Source organism: Botryllus schlosseri, chromosome 16 (genome assembly GCF_051294905.1).
Source record: "Botryllus schlosseri isolate E-star chromosome 16, Bs_hap1, whole genome shotgun sequence".
Taxonomy (NCBI): Eukaryota; Metazoa; Chordata; class Ascidiacea; order Stolidobranchia; family Styelidae; genus Botryllus; species Botryllus schlosseri.
The window spans coordinates 5303923-5326192 of NC_137251.1; the positions used below are offsets into that span (position 1 = coordinate 5303923).

The 22270-nt window shown below is 41.6% G+C and overlaps 2 protein-coding genes across 5 annotated transcripts; one reads left to right on the forward strand and one right to left on the reverse strand.

Annotated features, from left to right (window-relative positions):
* Positions 1-434: 434 nt before the first annotated feature.
* LOC145459064 (sorting nexin-29-like) lies at positions 435-9198 on the forward strand. The gene is made up of 4 exons (XM_080337657.1): positions 435-3031; positions 3950-4260; positions 5168-5293; positions 8834-9198. Exons 1-4 carry the CDS (start codon positions 1321-1323, stop codon positions 9032-9034), a joined length of 2349 nt encoding a protein of 782 aa, XP_080193783.1. The 5' UTR covers positions 435-1320; the 3' UTR covers positions 9035-9198.
* Positions 9199-11761: 2563 nt separating this feature from the next.
* LOC145459151 (uncharacterized) lies at positions 11762-22201 on the reverse strand. Of its 4 annotated transcripts, none has more exons than XM_080337778.1 (15): positions 21987-22201; positions 21784-21929; positions 21549-21714; positions 20689-20892; positions 20063-20177; positions 19903-20000; positions 19696-19838; positions 19480-19615; positions 17763-17968; positions 15717-15874; positions 15508-15620; positions 13442-13580; positions 13245-13373; positions 12120-12237; positions 11762-12043 (listed from the first exon to the last, which is right to left on the reverse strand). In XM_080337778.1, the coding sequence occupies exons 1-15, from the start codon at positions 22054-22056 to the stop codon at positions 11987-11989; spliced, it is 1998 nt and encodes a 665-aa protein (XP_080193904.1). In that variant the 5' UTR covers positions 22057-22201; the 3' UTR covers positions 11762-11986. The 4 variants fall into 4 exon arrangements, with proteins under 4 accessions (XP_080193904.1, XP_080193905.1, XP_080193903.1 ...); XM_080337779.1 differs by having other exon boundaries at positions 20689-20904; positions 21991-22199; XM_080337777.1 differs by having other exon boundaries at positions 11762-12040; positions 20689-20904; positions 21987-22198.
* Between the last annotated feature and the right edge of the window lie 69 nt (positions 22202-22270).

Here is a 22270-nt window from a genome sequence, read left to right on the forward strand (position 1 = left end):
ATTAACGACTTTAGCCTTATCTTTTACAGGGTACATACGATGTCAAAATTGCAGCAAAATACTCCCCCTACTGACGAGTGACGAACGGCTGATTTACGAGTTTGCGGCACATCAGGAGGGCATTCTGCAAAGTTTGAGTGGGAGTGTACGCTTTACGGTTAGGCCGTGCAAATGATAAATGAAGCCGAATTCGATCCAGCTCGAATTGTATTGTATCAAAAATGAATAGTGCGTTCCGACTGTATGCAAAAGAATATTCTAGAGATATCGTATGTAGCTTCAAGCAGTATATCATATGGACTAACTATAAAAAACGCAGTGAACATAAACACTGAACGGGCGCACCATCGCAATTGCGGCACCGAAGTGATCTTTGATATTTTGGGATTTGCTATAATACAGTATTATCAGAAATTTTTCAAACAAACCTGACATTGTTATTTTCCTTGTCACAGTGCAATATCATGATAGTTTTTGAAAATTTAATCGATTGTTGTTGGCGACATGTTTGTCCCTAAATATTTTGTAACCTGCCTTGGTTTGTAGGGGGTTATGTTATGCGTTCGCCACAGTTAGGCCCGTGGCTTTGAGTCTGTTGAATTTCTCATTTTTTATATGACCTAGAAGTTACAATGGATGCCACTGGCATGCTGAGTGTGTTACTGCTGGTGCACTGAAATTTCTGAAACAATGGTTATTTCATCGCAAGTTTTCTCTATAAATGTACACAATTTTCCATATTATTCATGCCGCATGGCCGTAAACCTACCTTGGACTTGGAATTTATGGTAGAAGTCGAGACGGAGTGTTTCAATCAACACAATCACATTTGAAATTTGTTAAGTAGGCCTAAACATTGTGATAGAAAGTTGTCGTTTCTTCATTGAGTGCAAAAGGTTTCCAAAACGTTAATTATGATTTCTTCATATGTGAAATTGTATTTAAAGTAGCCTGTGGAATTGAAAAATAAGATGGTGAGAACACTACAAATTATTGGCAACAGTCATCCTTGTTGAAATATTTGGTAATAGGCCACAAGCCACCATAAATCATTTGTAGCAATTATGACTGATCATCCAATGGTAATCAGGGTAATCACAGCCAATCACGTGTAACCACTTGGGTAGGGTTGACACAGAAACACTTTCTGAAAATGTATTTGAGTAATCAGAATGAATACCGATTCTGATAGTTGACCGATAATTTAAAAACTATACCAATTTGTCTTTTAGTGCAGATACTATGAAATGATGTAGGCCACCCCGTTCGTACCAATATCTTCTATTGAGACCGTTTTTGTGCCGAGTCAACACTGGCATCATGGCTGCATCTTTCAACGCAACTCTTCTAAATCGACTGTTGGATGCAACCAGGGAATGCCAAACGCAGTACTCCACCAACGGTCAAATTATGACCGAACGGAATAGCAACGTTTCCTGCGTTTGCCGTCAGTTCGAAGAAGTTATATCGCACGGATTAAAACGCAAGCAGGTACCAAGCAGCATCTACACGATACAGAGTGTCACTGGGTTACAACTTCTTGACCAACAACATCCCGAACCTGTGTTTTGGCATATTGTCAAAAGCCATCTAAGTAAGCATGAATTGGACCGATTTTCCAATCTCTACCACATAACGTCGGATGTAGGTAGAGGCAGAGCGTGGCTGCGTAGCGCGCTCAATGAGCATTCGCTCGAAAGAACTTTTCAAATGATTTTAGGGGATGTTGCCACACTTGGAGCCTATTACACGTCTGATGCCTTTTTGATGGATAAAGAGAAGTCTAGTTTGCTGCCTCAAATTGCCGGCGGTCTTCGAAGCGTGATGTTCTCTATTAAGATAGACGATCCAGCGCTCAATAACTCTTTGCAGATTTCAAGCGCAAAGTCAGAACGTGGTGCTAACCCTATTCTAGGACATGTCATATCTATTCCATTTCTCGGTGCGGAAGTCGGGATGGAGGAATTTCCGGAAGCATCGCTAACTACTTCCTCTAGTGCTCCGGCTTCTGGATTTAAAATCCAGAAAAAAGATAGGAAAAAAACGAAGAAGACTAAAATCATACAGTTCTCTCATAGCGGTCAACAGCTTCCCGCAGAAATATTTGAAAAAAAAGAGAAATCAAGCTCGTTTTCGTCACCCACCAAGGATTTCTCTCATCTCGGAAATTCCTCCGCTACTGAAACATCGGAAGCGCAGGACTCCATTTATCGGCCATCTGAGTTATCGGAATATGCCGGTGCCGCGTCTTCTGAGATAGAAATACAGCACGCTGGAACGTCTTTTGAGTATCGCGATGGTCCGAGAGATAGTGGCAATGGTGTCAAATACGGGTATTCATATGACAGCCATCTATCCAACGCTTCGTTGCCTAGTAATGAAAACGACACGGCCGTCTCTATCGATTTGAACGAAGACGAAGACAGCCTCGGGATTGGAGCTTCTGACACGAATTTCATGCTAGAATTGAGATTAGACGGTGGGTCTGAAGTGTCTTCGATTGACGGTGCTAGCGGCGGTTCGGTCGATCTTGGCGCGGCAAACCTACAGAACGTGGACCTACGACTGGGGAAATTAACGACGAGCGAAGAATCACGTTCGTCTGACGAGAAATCGATGTCAAGTCCCCGCGAATCGCCTTACCGATCGCCGTCCAAATTATCGTCCCCTCCTCAGCAGAACTATGCCGTCGAAGGGGATAACGACTTGAAAAAAGCGTTGGTCGTGCTGTTGCAGAGAAAAGACGAGCTTGGTGAAGAATGCAACGCGCTAAAAGATTTACTAGACGCCGAACGCGCCCGTTCTGCAGACCTACACGCCGAGAACGAACGATTGAAATCTCAACTGGAGGAATACATGCAAAATAATACAATTGATAACAAACGCCAGCTGCAAGAAAATGAAGTTCTCAGGAGTCAACTCAAACGATACGTCGGCGCCGTGCAAGCTCTGCAGCACGGAAAGGTGTCCGGCGAGCCGATATTGTCAGATGACGCGTCGGAAGCCTCTGCCGCGCAGGAAGGTGGTGCCGGTGAGTGCTTCGTGAATAATTGATTGTGAATTGGCAGATTCCTCGCGTGAATAATTGTCGTCGTGCACGAAGAAGATAGGTGCTCGAAAATATTGAGTGTTCCGAGTGTGAGATATACTTTGACAATAGCGACAAACTTGAGAATGCACAAGGCCATGAAAACCTATACTAGCCGTAACTGTGTTTATGTCTGTCTTTTTTTTGTACTCAAATACAGGACTCAAAAGCTATACAATTAGTTTCTCGGCCATTTTTTACCACGTGCCACCTCCAGGTTCTATGATTTTGCTGCATATCAACAAATTAACGGAAAGTATATAGGATTACTAACATGGGTGGGAACAAGGCAAACTTTAATGTGATGCTCGCAATTGTTTCTTCTCCACAAGTTGATCTAGGCGGGCTGGAACTGAGTCGACTGACACTGACACAAAGTATTTAACTATGCGTTTGATGAAGACATTTCTTACATTAAAAGAAATTACGTTAACAAATTGGGAAGCTTGTAATGCATTCCGTGCGTACCACCTCACATGATGTACCACCGGTTGAGAACCACTTAGAACTTAGTTCAACACCAGGGGTTTCATGGTTTATGTGCCACAAATTTTATAGATTCATATTAGTATGGCTGGGGAAATGAAGTCTCCATCTATCTCTCATAGACAAATCTAGCCAATCAACAACGGCTTACCCCTTATATAATATTCACTGCACAGTTTGAGCAGCTACAAGATATCGCTATGTGACTTATTAATATCACTAGCCTGGGCATTAGGTGTCTGTAAATTTGCTTTAGCATTTAACACATCGACCACCCGACTGTGTAATCATAGTAGGACTAACATGACTGCGCAACTGGAGCAATAAAATTGGCATGGTGACGTGAATGGGTCGTGATCTTCTGATTTTATTCAGGGGTAATAGACGAAAAGGTGTACGAACAAAAGCTGATCGACGTAACGGAAATGCATGGCGAACTGATGGAGTTCACGGAGTCGTTGCATACGAGATTCCTGTCTGCTCTGGCTTTGATCCACAAGATGCATGACGAACTGGTTGCTTTGCGCGGTCCGCTACCTACTGACAACGTGATCAAAGCAATTGAAGTCGACAAGCAATCTTTGAATCTGACGTCATTACCTTCTCTACCGAAAGCACTCATTAACGTGTGGGTGCCGTCGGCTTTCTTGCAAGGTTCCGGTCCCGAGTCGCACCACGTCTACCAGGTATGGGTGTCGCGATGTTTTATCGATTTATGGCACTAGTTCGCTTGCAATCTCATATTTTTTTAAATTTCTTTTATGGCCATTCCAAGACTGTGGTGACTAGTGTTGAGAGATGTTCAGAAATTAAATTATTTTGTCTGTCCATTGTGCACCTGATTAACCGGGGATTAGCTTGCAGGATAATTGTGAATTAAGGTCATTTCTATACCACTGACTTGGTTTTGATTCAGGGGGTTTACCAATCAGCTGTTGTGGCAATTTCTCTGCTAAAAAGATGGATACCGGACTGTAGCTGATCTATCCATAATCTACTGTCCGTATGATAGAATATAATGTTAGTATTTGTATATTGTATAATTGTATATGGCCCTCTGTTAGCCGTGTGCTATGTGAATTTCGTATCTGAAAAAGGTGTTATCAAATTTAAGTTGAGCTTCATGAACTGCCATGGATTTAACTTCGGACAATAGTGGGATTTGAAAGTTAGCTACCTATGCCTGTGTTATAAGCTCTTGCTCGGTTTGTTTCTGAAAGTGCTTTGTCAACAGCTGATTTGGTATTTACATATTTATTTTTCGATTGTTGCAAACAGAGTGTGTTTGTATGACTGTTTTTCTCTGCGCAGATATTCTGTTGACCTGTTTTCTCAATGGAAACTGTTATTTGATAAAGTCTTTTTACTGAATTCAGGTTAATTCGTTTGATTTTGTAAGGAGCTGGGATGTTGATTTACTGTGACTGCCAATTGAACTTGGGAAGTGACACACTTTCCTATCAAAATCTAAAGGTCACTGGTTGGTACTACGCTTATAGCAAATAAATAATATCAAGATTAATATATTGGCACCACCGCTCCAGTATGTCATCCAGGTTACTTTTTAGTAAAGATTCTGTGCTTTCATGGCAGATATACACTTGTCTTGGTGATGATGAATGGAACGTCTACCGCAGATTCTCTGATTTTTACGTCCTGCATAACTCGCTTTGTAAACCTTTTCCGGAAGTGAAGAAGTTTGGATTTCCCCGTAAAAAGGTAAAATTTAACAATTGTCAATGATTGTCATCATGTCGTTGATGAAAGATGATTGTTTTGAATGTCACGCGCTGTGTCACATCCTGCAGTACGCGCTCCTTGACGTCAGTGTCCGTGTGTTGTTTGTGTCATAGAGGATGCCGTGAATACGAACAATGCGATAAAAATTGTTCGAGGCATCATATGATATATATGCACAAAATACATTATTCGGGACAGATGGCATATGTGGTACAACGCAATTCTGTTGCTATATTGCATCCAGATTTAATTGCTGTACAGGTAATGATATTATGGTAGGTATATTTACAAGGAAGGTAAATTGAGAATGTTTCTACAAAATGCTTAAACGTGATACCTTGGTAGCTTTCACACCCTATTTAACGTCCACTTGCGAATTAAGGTCTTACGTTTATATATAACGTCTGCTATCAGCGCAACCAAGCATACAGAAGGCTTGGTATACGATAGATTCCCTATAGTTCTGGAGCAGTGGTTCCCAACCTTCTTCGACTCAAATTTTTGCCCCCTCCCTATATTTGGGGGTCCAAACAACAGGACATTTAAACGAGAAATCTATTCACCTAACTCTGATCGCTGGTGAATTGACTGAAAAAGGTCATTTTTCCAAGACCGTGCTCGGAAAAGCGGTTAACTTTTGCGTCATATGCAGAATAAGCCGACTTCACGTGTATTTTTAGGCTATGTTAGTTGAATATCTCTCTCTCGATGTTCTAACATTTTCGCCCCCAGTCTCCCCCTTCTTTAAATCGCCCACTGGAGGGCGATATCACCCACGTTGGAGGAACCACAGTTCTGGTCGCTGGAGTGATGAATTTCACTTAGGGGTCCTTCATAGTCCAGCTGTCCACCTTATCTGTTGGGAGCCGCCATCTGTCGAAATATTCATGGGGGCCCAGAAGCAGTGGAATCTACTACCGGAGTACAAGTATTGCTGTAAAATAATACTCTAGTATGCCTCTTTCTCTAACTGACCTAACGCCTACAGACACGAGCGGGGTAGAAGGCTTAAGAGGTGGTAACTGGTCAGTAACGAAGTGCTTCTACTTTTTTAAATCACTCTCGAGTAGATTTGCTTACTTTAGACTACTTCCACATCTACTTGACCAGTTTTTAGGTAAAAGTACTTTGTTTTGAAAAGTAGGAAGAGTTTTGGGGCATATTTCCATCACTTTTACTAGTGAAGTCGTCATGAAAACTTCGTGAAATGCTTCTGCGTCACAGTGACTAAATATACATTTCAAGATTTGTAGTGCCAGTAACTCATTTTGTGTCAGTCTTGGGTGGAGAATATAAAGTTAGGTGATCCGGGAAAACGCTAATCATGTGATTAAAAATTGCTAATCATGGCGCATTTTAGGCAGAGATCTTAAAGTTAGCTGATAAATAGCTAATCGCGACGCACAAAGTTGGATAAGGTTAGTTACTCGCCATTATTACTTGAGGTATCCCGAGTTTCCAATCAAGTGGTGTTGGATCATAATGCTGTTGCATCGTAATGCAAAACGTGTTATTGATTGTCAGTTTTCAATTTGTTGAGTGAAACAGATGAAGATACTGTAACTGTAATAGATAGAATTATCGTCATTGTAAAATGAAAGTCATATGTTATCATTACGGTACAGCGAAGAAACGATTATAGAATATTGATAGATATAAATGACATATATCGACCAACAATGGTGCGTACGTAATTCGTTGATTGTCTGGTTGTTTAGTGAAGCTATTACCGAGGAGACAATCGTCACGGTAATTATCGGAATTATTTGTGTGTGGAATGTTACGCAGTGTACAATTTGTGTATAGACAGGGCCGTAACAGCACTTCGTCAGGCCCCCCCCAAAACTTTGGTCTTGGGCCCCCATATAGGGTTATAAGCCGAACCCCAGACCCCCCTCTGGCGATACCCTGTTTACTGCTATTTATCATATTGTTGGGAGTTTGTTTAGTGAATCAGCTTTTGTCGCCTAAGCGCGCGAAGCGCGGAAAATTTCTAGAATTCATGATTGAATCGGTTAGTATGATCGGGAATTGCATATATATTGTTATCAATTTTTATCTTCTCTCTGCTCACTTAATCAGATTTGCCGGTAGAGCTGAGTGAGGTGTGTTTCAAAAGGTAGGACGACTCAATAATAATTAAACATCTTCGGGCGTATACCCATTGGCAGGAACGAAACAGTACCTCGTCAGGCCCCCAAAAACGTGGGTCTTGGGCTCCCATAGGGTGAAAAACGACCCCCGCATCACGTTGTTCGCGTTTGTCACGAAATCATCTGTACTGTATCGTAAGGCAGCGCGAAAATTTTCGATAATTTATGATAAAATCGGTCAATCAGATCGGCGATTGCATATATATTATGCTACCAATTTATTGTCCTCTCTACTCACGTAATTAGATTCACCGGTAGAGCCGAGTGAAGTGTCTTGAAAACGGGAGGGCCCGTAAATAATAATTGAACATCTTCGGCGGGCGGACCCGTTGATATGACTTCGTTACATGATGTTATTTCGTGACTTCCAGTCTGCTATAACATAAAATATAGAATCGCCCAAACGTGAGCTTGTAAACTAAGAGACGCACACGATTTCAAATTGGTATTTCTTCACTGGCATAAATTTTTTCCCAGCGGGATGGTATTTGTCTTGTGAGGTTCAGATTGCAAAGACAGCAACATTCGGCGCCAGTCATTTAGGCGCCTATGGACAATTAAACCTATATGTATTTTGTATATATAACGAAGTCTTCGGTCAGCATAAGGGCATAGACCTTTTCGGCCAAGGTTTTCTCACTACCGATCGTTCTGGCACACTTCTTGGAGTCGCATGTTATATGGCCCAAAACTTGATTGTATGTCTTGGTGGGTCGTGGCGCGGTAATGGCCCAATACCCAATAATAAAGACAAATGGCTACTGGAATTCGCGCCCGGCGCGAAAAAATTTTGAAAAATTTGCATAAATTTTTGAAAAATACTCTATGATTTATGCTAATTCACGAAATAATTTTGGGCCCCCTTCGAGCTCGGCCCCCCCCCCAATTGGGGGTTTGGGATGCGGCAGTTACGGTGCTGTGTATAGATAACTAGTTATTCATAGTTTGCTCTGGTATATTGAATCAGGAGAGTAAAACTAACTTTATTGCTGCGATCAACAGTTTCCTTAATCGCGGATTTTTGATCCTCACGAATGCGACAATCCTACTTATGATCTCCGCCCTGATTACCTGTTATAAGTAGTCGACCACTACATCAAAATCTACCTATTAAAGGTCCTTGCTTGGTATTTCTCAGATCTCTTATTTTCCAGTCGTAACTGAATAGAAATTTACGGCGTTGCTTCTGCCTCTATTACTTGACTAGCAACGTTGACTAATTAGACCACCACTGGATGGCGTATCATCAGCAAACGCTTCTTTGAACTCTTCCTTGAAACACATTTCTAAGCGTTACTGGCTGTAACTGATTTGATAATAATTGAAGGCTGTAAAAATCGAATGCAGTAGCCTACTCTCATTTCAGAATATAGGAAATCGAAATAGCAAGATCGTCGAGGAGCGACGTAAAGCTTTCCAGGGCTATCTTCGCCTGGTGATGCATATCCTGATTCAGAAGAATAGCCGCCTGGCCGCCGACCCCACGAAAAAGACTCTGGTGCATATCTTGCCGTTCTTTAGCGATAGCGATTCCCAGTGCCGTGTGATCGTCGGAAAGCATAAGTGAACGAGATTTCTGCCTTTATTCGCCATCCACGCCGTTTTAACCTCATTGCTCCCTAAATGCCCGTGCGGCATTGCAATCAAACCGAAGTGCAATCTTTGTTATTCTCATACGTTCATTTGATTTGTGTGATTTTTAGCTGCTAATAAAATGATCATATTGCATTATATACGTTGATACGTGGGAAATTTTTATTACTGGCTAGAGGATTACTGGCTTCACACTTCTCATGAAAAGATCGCAACTTGTACAAGAGGTGCCGTCTCGCAGAGATGCATCACAGTTCACAATTGATACTAGATCAGTGGTTCCCAACCTTTTTCGACTCATCGCCCCCTTGTCTATATCGAAACACGTTTTCGACCCCCATATTTACGGATCCGAAAAAAGAGACGAAAAGGCAAGATTTATTCACCCAACCCTAATCGATGGTGAATTTACTAAAAAAAGGCCATTTTTTCCGAGGTGGTAGGCTAGGTAAGTGACTCCTAAACTTTTTGCTTGTGGCTTGCCAGAAAAATTATAAAACGCTCGTGGCACACTAACAAGCAATGTGGCTTTGAGAAATGATTTACGTGGTAATGCGATGGTCAATTGGGGATGCTCATGCACGAACAAACATATATGCGACCAAGACGAAGTTACATTGGATTGTTGACGACATACCCGTATTACGTCCTCAATTTCAAGCAGTCTTTCTCGTGCACGGCTTTAAGAATCGTTGAGATAGTCACGGAGATACAAATAGGTATGCAGCTCAGATCGCGTATGCCTATCATGATAGATGCCATACCGAGCGAGATAGTGTAATGGTTATGCGTCCGGCTTCTCGAGCGGTAGGTCGTGGGTTCGATTCCCGGCCGGGTCATATCAAAGACTCGAAAAATGGTATCCGCAGCTATCCTGCTAGGCGCTCAGCAATCACGGATAGCATGGAGGAGAAAAAAACGGGGGCGCAGACTAGATGACCTCATGGGGCCGTATCGCAACTCCGTCGCCAAAGCATCTCGACGGTGCAGGCGAGAAAGAATATCATATCTCTCTCTCTCTCATGCAAATCATGATTTGAAATGAGATGAGACAACCATTTTTGTGGAAACGGCGTTTTAAAAAAACGTTTGTTTCGTATATAATCATAGTGTTCTATGGTTATATAGGAAACAAACTTTTTTTTTAAAACGCCGTTTCCTTAGAACACTATGGTCAAAGTATAGATAGGCCTAACTAACCTACGGAGGTTAGTTATCTATAGTCAAAGCCGTCAGGCAGATGTGGGGTATTTGTGATGTGTAATCGATATAATATATCAATGAGCTGTTCTTCAATGAGATCGCTTCAAAATGGACTGACTATACCCATCTAGAATTGTGAAATACATCGTGAGACGAAATATTGCAATGCAAATTGAAGTCCAGGCAGGACTAGCTTCACAAAGAGCGGGCAACGTATCTTCGACACATAGCAGCCCGGTCAACGTGATAATTAACCTACACCTATGCCACTGATGTCATGATTGGTCCCCACATATGCGCTTATTGATCAGATATGAAGCGTTTAGCGTTAGAGAGTGTCTTTTCCGCATGTGCCTGCCTTCGTGCCTTGATTTAAATAAATTACAAAAATATTCGCGGCACACCTGAGAACCTGTGGCGGCACACAGTTTGGGAATCACTGTAGTAGGTTCTCGGAAAATCGGTTTCCGCGTCTGCTTTCCGTTGAATTGACCTCTTTTTCGGGTCACATGCAAAATAAGCCGCCTTCACGTGCATTTTTTGGCCGTGTTATTTAAATATATATCCCGCTGGACGTTCTAACATTTTCGCCCCCTTGTTTATCAAAATCGTCCCTTGGGGGGGGGGCGATATCGCCCACGTTGGAAACCACTGTAGGCTACCACTGCCCGTTCTATTAACCAGGCGGAGCGCTGCACTTCAAAAATCATGCCGGTGCGTTGTCTGGTCATAATACTGTGTACTTGAGGTGCCACAGGGGGTGGGGCACATTTTTACTTTGCTGCGCGATGAGGTAGGCGGGCCAAATATATACGCTGATCAGTTTCGAGGATTCTGAACCATGTCACATTCACGTCCGCGATTATGTTACTTTGCCTGCCTCAGTGACTGTTCGCTATTTATGACAAGATATTATTCGAAAGGGCTATTCAAGTCGACATACAAGCAATTTCTTCTAAATGAATACTAGTCAGCCTTCAGGATTACCGGACCACATCGATTTCGCCACATGCCACCTCATTTTGTTGCTTGCCTTTTATATTCTCTGCTTTACTTTTCATTCAGTGTGCAATGTACATTGTACGTACAGTACATATGCCTTAATTTTCTCTACTTCGCGTAGGCAAAGGTGGGTGTCGGAAGACTACTCCAAAGTCGTTTCGACACCTTCCTATCTTTTCATTGTATCGCAGTGTTGTGCATGGTGTTTTGAAATGATGAAAATCTTAATAAACTGATACTGATTATTATGATTAGGGTTACCATATTTAGAGTTCCGCAAAACAGGAGACTTTTACGAGCTACAATAGAAATAATAGCGGGCGAGGAAACGGGAAATTCAAAAATATTTCGGGAAATATTATTCGGTCATTTTTCTCCAACGTCACTCTCGAAGACCCGCTCCCGCGTAAAATCGGTTGGCTATCATATTCACAACGCCTGTTTAGTGTATACTGTCTCCTCCTCGACACGATCGAAGATCCATTGTGGCGTCTATACGACTTCATCAGATTAGATTTTCTCGAACACAATATTTTATTAATAAATGCTGATAGGAGCGGAGGATGTAGGTCTTGTTTGATTCATGAGTCGAAGTGGGTTATTATTACAAAATCCATGCATTTCGGAATCCATCTACTCGGCCATCAGCATCCAAGTTACTCATGTGTTACACATCGTGCTTCTGATTTCTCGTTTTCGCAGATTGCGTCATCGGTGGTCATCAAATGATCGTTATTTTGGTACCGATTAAAACCGCCGACCTTTGATCTCTGTGCTGCTAAATTGTAGTGTCCGTTACTTAAAATTCACTCCAAATAGGATATCCAATATCCAATCCAAAATAGATTACTTACCAGAACATGGCGGCGCCTACGTCCGCTAGGCGGTAATAGCGAGTTACTTGGATCAGATTTGATTTCGGTAGTGATATTGCCACACTTCGCAGCACAATGTTCGGTACATGCTCTGACGCTTTATATAAATTCATCATAATTAAGGTTTACGATTACAGTGATATGTTACTTGAAAATTAGGGATATATTCCTCTGCAAATTATCGCAAATACATAATTTCACTAGAAACCGAAACGAGTGCCGTTTTGTCCGCTTGACCACAGTGGAATATTTCGCGCCCCCTATCAACGGTGGCACTCAAGGTGTTATGGCTGTTCAGACACTTCTCAAATATCTAAATCCGACTACGAGGTGCGGATGTAAATGACGCAGAGCGAGAAAAAACTTTCAGTTTAATATTTTGTTAAACATAATCATGTGCAATGGTAGCTCGTAGCACAGATAGGCCTATTCTAGCGATTTTGGTGCCTAATCCCTTCTACCCCCTGAGCTTAGCTCAAACGTACCTTACCATCAGCTAAATAAAAAACCATTGACACAACTACACACCTTTACAATAGTTACACTTCAGTCAGGAACATCCTCTGATTAGTGCAACCTTCGGTAGTCAAAATCTAGCATCGGCGTGTGGATAGTATGACGAAAATATTACATTTCAAATTCTTTTACTTTTCATTCGGTGTGCATGCGCAATTATGCATGCCTCCTCTTTACATCACGTAGGCTCAGGGGGTGTCTGATCTCAAAGACTACTTCAAGTCGTTTCGATACCTTCCTATCTTTTCATTTTATCGCAGTCTTGTGGTGTTTTTAAATGATGAAATTTTAATGATAAACCGAATTGAACTGAATTTAAAATGGAAATATAATTAGGAAGATTGTCATTGTTGGAGCTTGGAAGTCTCGGCACAAATTAAACTCATTCCTAGTTCAAGAAAAATTTCTCTCGGGCGGCTTCGCACCTCCCCGCTGATGCCTCCACGCTCGCCAGTTTGAGAACCACCAGCCTATGCTTATTGGACACTAATGCAATTCTAATATACATCAAAGTACTCGCGAAAAATAAAAACATGGATGTTGGACTATATTGACCTGGTTTCATTCCGTTATCAACTCGACACTCACCTGCACTGGAAAAATACTTGATCAGAGTCGGCACTACCGTTCTTCCAATCGAAAACTCGGATAGCTAATTTTACATGGTGTGATTCGCCGTTCTGAAGCACACTGACGAATATTTCATTTGTGGGACACCTGGAATCGAAAGTGTGATGACTTGTGCGTGGCATGAAACAACTGCTATGGTTTCATGAAATCCTTACCCGTCTTGCAGAAGTTGTTGCACGACTGTGGTCTCATCGAGAGCATCTTTTACCCAACAATCATCAGCTCTAAGTGACATTGAAGAGAACTGAGAGATTTTCATCGTTTCAAGATCAATTGACGCGTATAGAAGTTCCCCTGAAAGGTTTTATGGATGGAGGGCTGGTGTTTTAGGTTACAAGTGAATCTGGCATTTTAAATTATATGCCTATTTGTATAATATTATAATACGAATAGGTTAGGGAGGGTTACCATACGTCCTCTTTTAAGAGGATTTGTCCTCTTTTTTTACTTTTTTGAAAGTGTCCTCGGAGGACGCCATTTTGTCCTCTTTTTTGAAAATTTAGGTCAGATTTAGAGCAAATTGCGAGTGACATGCCGTAAATTAGGACATAAGTGACGCTCCGGCGGGCGAAAAGTTGACCTTTTTTTTAGTCATCCACCTAGCAATGTGGAAAGAAAAACGGTATTTTGAGCTCTGAGCGGAAAGATGACCTGTTTTAGTCAACCGATCACAAAGTGGGAAAAATTCACCGGTTTTTGAGAATTCTCCTCCGGTTTTGCAAGTCTCAAATTTCTGAAAAAGTGTCCACTTTTTAGATTTCCAAAATATGGTAAGCCTAGTATAGGTATATACGAAAATGAATATTTCACAGAATATGAGCGTGAATTGTGAATTGTGATACGGCACTTCTTGAATTCTGCATGTCGGCACTTGGTATGTATGTATTACCAGGGCTGGTCAAAGTAGTCATCGTCTGTACTCAAGTAGAAATAGAAGTACCGATTTACAAGTAAGAAAAAATATTATAGGCTGAGAATAGTCATATTCAGTCCCTGACACTAAATTATCACCGTAGTGTGGCCTGTTCTACAGCCTTAGACGTTTCATGCCATCCTGGGTTCTTCTGATACTCATTAAATCCTTAATCCAATCGAAGTTACAATATAGCATCCTCTGCTAGGGGGCTGCTGGTAAAACTGCACTCGAGCCACTGCAAAAACTACAACATAACGTACTCCGTGTCATATCTAGGGCCGCAAAGGGGCCTGGTCGTCCATCAGACAAGTCGCCGCTAAAGAGATTTGGTGTCCTAAACATAGAAGATATGCGAAAACTAGAAATCGCCAAGTTTATGTATCACTTCCACTGCGGTCATTGCCCGAATATTTCAATGGCTTCTTTACCTCGGAATCAAAAGCGCACAAGTACAACACACGCGTGTCTACGTCGTTCAAATGTCATATGATCGACAGAAAAGACAATCGCTCTACCAAATATGCCGGACCTGACGTGTGGAACAGTATCCCGCAGGCCAGCCGACAGTCGACGGGCATGTCCACATTCAAGTCGAAATACAAGCAATTTCTACCAAATAAATACTAGCCCGCCCATACGATTTCCTGGCCACGACCTGACCTATCGATCTCACCTCCCTTGGCATACCACCCAATTTTTGTCGCTTGCGTTTTATTATACTATATCTTCTTTTACTTTTCAAAGACAACTCAAAGTCGTTTCGACACCTTCCTTTTTTTTCATTGCATCACATTTTTGTGGTGTATTGAACTGTTAAGAAATTGCTAATAAAACTCGAGTTTTGCAGAAAAAAATGAAAACTGTGAATTATAAATATAAGTAGGCGAATCTACCTAAAGTATATTTCGAAAAGTAGAAGTACTTCGTTACTGACCACCTCTGTGCGTGCATTACTCTTGATGTATTCGGGCTAATGGTTAGGGTGGGGAGGGATAGGTTAGGATTAGGGGCCACCAAGTGTCAAATTGACCAAGTGTGCGATATTGACGGTAGGGTGGCATTTTATGGAATTTCCGCCGTGGAAATCAAAAGAATTAGTTCAGAAAGAACATCGAGTGGCATTTGATTCAATGGATTTAGTAAGTCGTAAAATCCACCATATAGCATGAGTTATACGAGTAAGCAGCCAACTCCATCGTCACATAAAGCTGATAACCGAGAGATCTTCATATAAATATCTCGTTCTATGGTTAATTTGAAAATACGAATTGGCGTTGTAAAAGCATACAACTGCATAGGCAATACCTTGAGAGATTTTGGGAGATACTCTGAATCGACGTGACGATAGGAAACTGTCATCGCGATAAAGAAACATTTTAGCCTTGAAGGCTTCGACCACTCGCTGCTCGGTGATCACCCTGCAAATTATAATATTATACGTAAGGCGTGGTTCGAAGATAAACAACGTTCATCTGAAATAATTCCGCGAGGCTCGGGAACTAAGCCTACTCAACCTTAATTTGGGCTGAATTCCAAAGCCAAGACCGACTGAAGATTTGATTTGCTTGTTGTATACGCACGATATGTCCACAAGAACCACAGTTGCGTCGAAGAAACCATCCGATAACTTCCAAAGTACTTTGTTTCGAATTGTCAGTTTGTCGTCGGATACCTAAATAATGAACGATGGACAGTGAACACAAATAGACCACTTGGACCTGCCTGCGACGTACATTTGTGCCCAGTGCAAACCCTCAGAGGTGGTCAGTAACGGAGTACTTCTACTTTTGGGAAGTACTCAAGTAGTTTTCCTCTACTTCTGGTACTTACTCACGTAGATCTGATTTTCTCTACTTCTACTTCTACTTCGTAATATTTTGTGATCTACTTACTTACTTTTCGCTATTTTCAGTTTGTCAAGTATAGAAGTAGTTTAATCCCCCAATACAAAAGATAGCCTGATGAATTTGGGGGCTGTTTTCACGGAGTACCAACATTTTTTATTCATAAAAGTCAAGTAAAGCCCAGAAATTTTGTTGCGCTTAGCGCACAGTAGTTGTGGAGTGACGAATATGTTTTCACGAAAGAATAATGGAATATAATCTAGGTACCGGATTGCTTTGTTATGCTCACACCGCATTGTCGCCCATATCAAATATTTTATCACAGTAGACTACATAACGTTTGAAAATACCGTTTTGCAATCTAGCAATTGCCTATCACATCGTAATCTAGCAGCCCATGACGTGTCCTGCTAATCTGGAAAATACGGCTTTTTTAAACGTTATACCTGTTTTAGCAGACCACCTTTGAAGCTTTATGAACAAAAGACATGAAATAAATTTTCCGCTTTTTAGAAGTGGTATTTGTATTTCACTTTCAAATCTGAGTATCATGCTTTGAGTTTTAATTACTTCCAGTTCTTTTGTCTGCAGAACATATATGTTGAAGCATAAAAGTAAGTGTAGTAATGCCTCCATTTTCCGAAGTTAAAGCTACACCAAATATAAATTTTACGATCCACAATATTTGTTATTAACGTATAAACGTTGAAGGTTGAAACCGTATCCGATACAGCTTCTCCGTATTGCCCTTCTCCTAAACTTGGGGTCTTGTAATATGGGGTAGGGTAGGGGGCCATGCCATAATATTATCTAAAACGGGATCTTCTAGTAAACAAAGGGTTAGTATCGCATTTCACATCAATACTATAATTTGCATCCCATGATGCGAAAGAATGCTTATTCTGTCGAAAATTGATACCTTCTGGGATGATCAATACGAATCAAGCTCTCTGCACCTTCCGCATAGCTCAATTTGCAGCTTTTGACAGTCCATGGGAACGAATTAAGACTGTTTTCAAAACTACTTACTTACTTGAGTAGATTTAAAGTCAGTCAATTCTACTTCTACTTCAAGTAGTTTTAGGTGGCATATGGTAAAAGTACTTCTACTTGTACTTGAGTAGATTTTTTCGTCCCTACTTCTACTTCTACTTGAGTAGCTTTCTTGACTAGTTTGACCGCCTCTGCAAACCCTTCACAAGACTGCTGGCAATGATCTACAATATGATAGAACATCGTAATATATGTGGTCCAAGTGTTCTTAACTAGGGGTCCGTGGACCCATTGGGGGCAAGAAGCACCAAATATCAGGGGTACGGGATGCATGGTGGAATACGCAATCTGGAGCCAAAAATTATTTTGCAAACCAACGAAAAGTGGAATATGTTCTGGCCAGATTTAATCAACTAATTCAATCCTCTTGTTGATATATTTTATAAGTATTATCATAAGTTGTGTCGAAATGTACAGGGGGAACGATAAACTTTATTGACAGCTCAAAAGGTACGAGCGCTAATAGGCTAAGAAACACTAAGTCCAACGGGATACCATATAGCGAGCTGTTACAGTCGTTGGTTATTGAAATATGGGCTCCTCGGAGAGTCCATGCGGTGGTGGTACAAAAATAGGGTGTCTATTACATATCAGAAAACGCCCGTCAACCAATAAGATACCAACTACTTATTTTCGTGGCGATTCTGCAGGTAATCCACTTACATCTATTTGCGAACCACAACTTTTATCGATTGGAGGGGGCAGAGCGAGAAAGAACATGCTTCCCTGCTTATTCGCGAAACATTGTTCCGATTCTGTGTTTTGGAAATGGATAAGGCCAACATCCGGTATCAAGCCATCGTCAACCACAAGCCCTTCATGAAATTGTATGGTTATTGAATCATCGCCACATTTGAGGTCTGGCTCCCCTATAACAGAAATGTTGTAGATATTACATAACATATATAGCGGATATCCAGGACGGAAACAACAATTCGTCCGTCCCCGTAACTTCGGTCTTCGGGGTTCGGTCCCTAGAGGGTGGTCAATCTGACATTTAGGATATCAGAGACTGTGGCGTCACATTCGCTACCTCAAACAATAAAATAATGATGTCATAATAATCATACTTGCTTTGTCACAAAAGTTTGCTCGAAATATCCAGCTTTCTGTTTGTGAATATTTGGTGACTCTTTGCTGTGAGCTGGACCCGCAATCACACAGCATCAACAGCGAAATACATTACATGTAAGTAGTCAGCGAATGATGCTTATTCAACCAATCAATGAAATTGATATCGTTGTCTGATGTAACAAATCTAGCAGGCGCACAAATGGCATGCGTGCCGGGGGTTGCCGACCTCTGGCGTAAACTTATATTCCCTTGCAGTCCTCGTCGAAATTGTTGGCAAAGCGACGAAAGATATTGATTTTATTGGATTATTATATCATTAGATTGCCTCAGTTGATACATTTGGCGACGTTTAAAACGTCAATATGTACTTCAGCATTGTGGAATTATGAGGCCCGAGTTGTCGCTATAGGTATCGTGTACATTTTTATAGGCTATCACTTCACTGAAATGTAGGGTTGGAATTAGCAATATGATGTCACGTGACGTCATGAGGTTCACGTTCGCGTTCACACAGAACCTTTCAAAAACGTTCGCTTTCACACGAACCTGAATCTTTAAGATTTCATATTACTTAATTTGTGGTCACTATGCCCATCGCCTATGTTAGGCAGCACAGCGTAAAACTTTTTAAAACATGGTTGCCTATTTTATATCGATATTGAATTTATGCGACCCGCGGACGCTACGAAATTTGAAGAGTCCCGCGACCCGTTTTGAGTTGGCAACCCCTGATCTAAATAATACCGTATAGCTTAATGTCAGAATTGCACCATAACTACTGCAGCGCCAATTACCTTATATTATAACCTTACACTTTGGATGTTGTAGATCAGAACTAGGACGTGTGGGCTGTCTGATTGTCTGACTGAAGATTACTCCAAGTCGTTTCGACACCTTCCTATCTTTTCGTTGAATCGCAATATGGTGTTTTTTTATGAAATGATGAAAACAATGATAAAACAAGCCAGAATCCGGATGCACAATGCAGTACAGGCATATAGATATGCTTGTTGGCATTCAGCTATGCTGCCGGTAGCTTTAAATAATAGTTTTGATGGGAGTGTTTTCGAGCCTTTGTGTATCTCATTTCTAGTGTAGCCTCGACCGCTGAGTATAGCTCGTGAGATTGATTGATTGATTGCTTACGTGTTGCTTGGAGTTTGGTCTGATGGACGTGTGCAATTGGCCGGCATATCGCATGTGACGGTGGAGAGAGTTCGAGTTTTGTTGTTGTGTTGCTGTTGCGTGTGTCCTTGTGCCAATTTTTGTTTTAAACTTTGTAACAATCTTCGCATCGCATACTTACCATACAAGCAGTTTCTCCCCGAGTATCCTTCTGAGCACACGCATCTGTAGCCATACAGCATATCCTCACTCGGTATGCAGGTCCCTCCATTCAAGCAAGGTGAGGAATCGCATGGACAAATTCCTGAACCGCATATCTGCAAGTTTCAACAAGGATATGCGACGCGGTACCTAAATATTTAGTCGTCCTGTTACATAAGTACACATTGCACTTTACCTGAATTTCCCTGTCCAATCCCTGGCAAATGGGCGAGCCCATCACGCCTCCTGTGCACATTCGGGTTCTCATGCGTCTTCCATTATTACCACAAGAAACTGTACACGAGCTCCATGTTCCCCAAATAGCCCAGCCGAGTCGACCTGCGACGATGAGATTGCTGGTAGAATTAGTGTGTGAGCTCTTGGTTATAGCTATAGTATTCACCGATTGAACCGATGAACGACTGTGACTGAAAGCATTTCGGTCCACCAACTTCTTGCCACGTTTCCTGATGGCAACATTTGAACCGCTCACACATAGCCCTTCAACGCGGACACTTTCGGATTGTTTCCGTCAATGTAAACACAAGTATTTGCATAGAAACCTGTCCACTGTTCTTTGATCACCGCACGGTAAACGATTGTGTACTTCCTGGTGTACACATGATTTGTAAATCCGTCTGTTTGATGCAATCACGAATCCCTCTGGCCCAATTATACCTGGTGAAAGAATTGCGGTATACATATCTCTCGTGGTTCTGTTAAATCAGGGGCAAACTTGAGAATATAAATGTAGTCATTCCCATTGAATTAGTGGTCTCAAACACGCGGGCCGCGTCGAAAGCAAGTGTAAAAAACAATTTCATTCAAATATTTATAAATGTGATTTTTCGTGCCGGGCGTGCTACTTGTGTACGTTAATCAAGCCACAAACTCCTTCCGAATAAGCCTTTCAAATATGCGAGAATCTCGAAAATGATTACTGATAGGTTTCATTTAGTTTTAATGTCTGCAAATTGACATCAGATCCGAAGTAAGCACCATATATTTAGCTAGAAAGCATGGTTCTTGTTAGTGGAACTTCAATTTTCCAGACAATAGTTTTTTTTAAGCTATATGCAGGGAGCCGAAACAGGGACATTTGGGCGTGAGAGAGCCACATGCAGCTACGAAGTCGTGGGTAGCCAACCCATGTATCAGATTAGAGTTAGACGCATGTTAAAATACATACCGTAGATATCGCGTACATTCTTTTGGCAATCTTTTTGTGACTCACAAGTGCGGAATTCTTGGTCGGTGATGTTGCAACTGGATTCCTTCGAGGTACCGACGCCGAGACAACTTCTCACACGCGTTTGCACTCCATCGCGACCGCATGTTTGTGTACAAGCTCCCCATTCCCCCCACGAGGACCAGGTAGCACCATTGTCATCAGCTGAGAATGTAACTGTTTAACATATAAGAAATCTGAAGTTTATCGGGCACTCATTTCATAAATGCAATATGGGAGAAATGGAGTTTCGCGATGCATAACAATACTCTCCCTGTCAAATAACCGTGATCATCATTCCGTATTAAACGAGATTGTAAATGATTCACCACTCTAATAGATTTAAGAAATGTCATTCCGCAGTCTACCAACCAAGCTATACTGCGATACACCACGCAATTGGAACGTTCGTCTATATTTACCGAAAAATTGATAACGCTTCAAAAATTTTGTCTCGATTTTCGACAGCATTTTCGATAGCTAAATAGGCTTATCTGCAATAGCATACTTTTTGGACACTCCCGTTGGCCCATCCATACATCAGGAGTTTTCACAATTTGCAAATGAGCGATCTATACGTACCAGCATAACATAAAGACACCGCGATTTATCCATCAATCTGGGATAATTCTTGTAGTAATCACTGGTATTTATTTTCTGTCTCCGCAACCCCAAAGAATAGGCAAACGAGGCCATTTGGGGTCGCGACCCCTACTTTGGTAACTTCTGTTACAGTTAATAGATCGCGATTGATGAAATGAGCACCACTAAATAATTCTACTGCGTAGTGTCGGTGGTTATGTGGGCGTAACGCTTCATACCTCCAGATGAGCAGCGTCGTAAAAACAAACTCCTCCCAAAGGTTTCTTTCGTGGCGACGATTTCGCATAAAGGTCTGCATTCCTTCAACCACAATTCACCGTTTGCTGCATTCTTCGGGAATCCCGTTGAAATTTCGAATCCTTCATGGTGGTCACCAACGATAGCCTTATCATTAGAAGCATATACAGAAATGAGCCTCCTCTGTGCGTAACAGCAAGCTTCCATTTTCCTCACAGTACAAGGCTCTAGAGTCGCGCAAGTTGCCTGAGCATCTCCATACTTCTTGAAATAATAAGGTTCGTTGTCCTTCTCCCTTCGCAAGAACTGCATGGCAGTGAGGCCTGATACTTTTACGAAACGACAGCCGGCAGTCGATGACGCTAAAGACGAGGGACAGATGCTGAACCCGATCGAAAATCTTCCTGTCACTTACTCACTCACTGTGGTCAGGTTCCTTCCCAGAATGAGGAAAATCGAAGTCATCTGCATCCATTGGCGGTAATCCATAGCAGCACAGATATCAATTTATTTCTGTCCAATTCTGTTACAGCAAGAAATAGTTGTAAACTCAAACATGCCACTCGTTCTTAACGATGGTGTTACTACCTAATAATGTAACGAGGGTAACGCCCTTATAATTACCGATAAGTTAAGTTGGTATCATGAAATCAAAGGCTATTAAATTGCGGTATACAGCGCATGTCGCCTCCATTTATAGGCC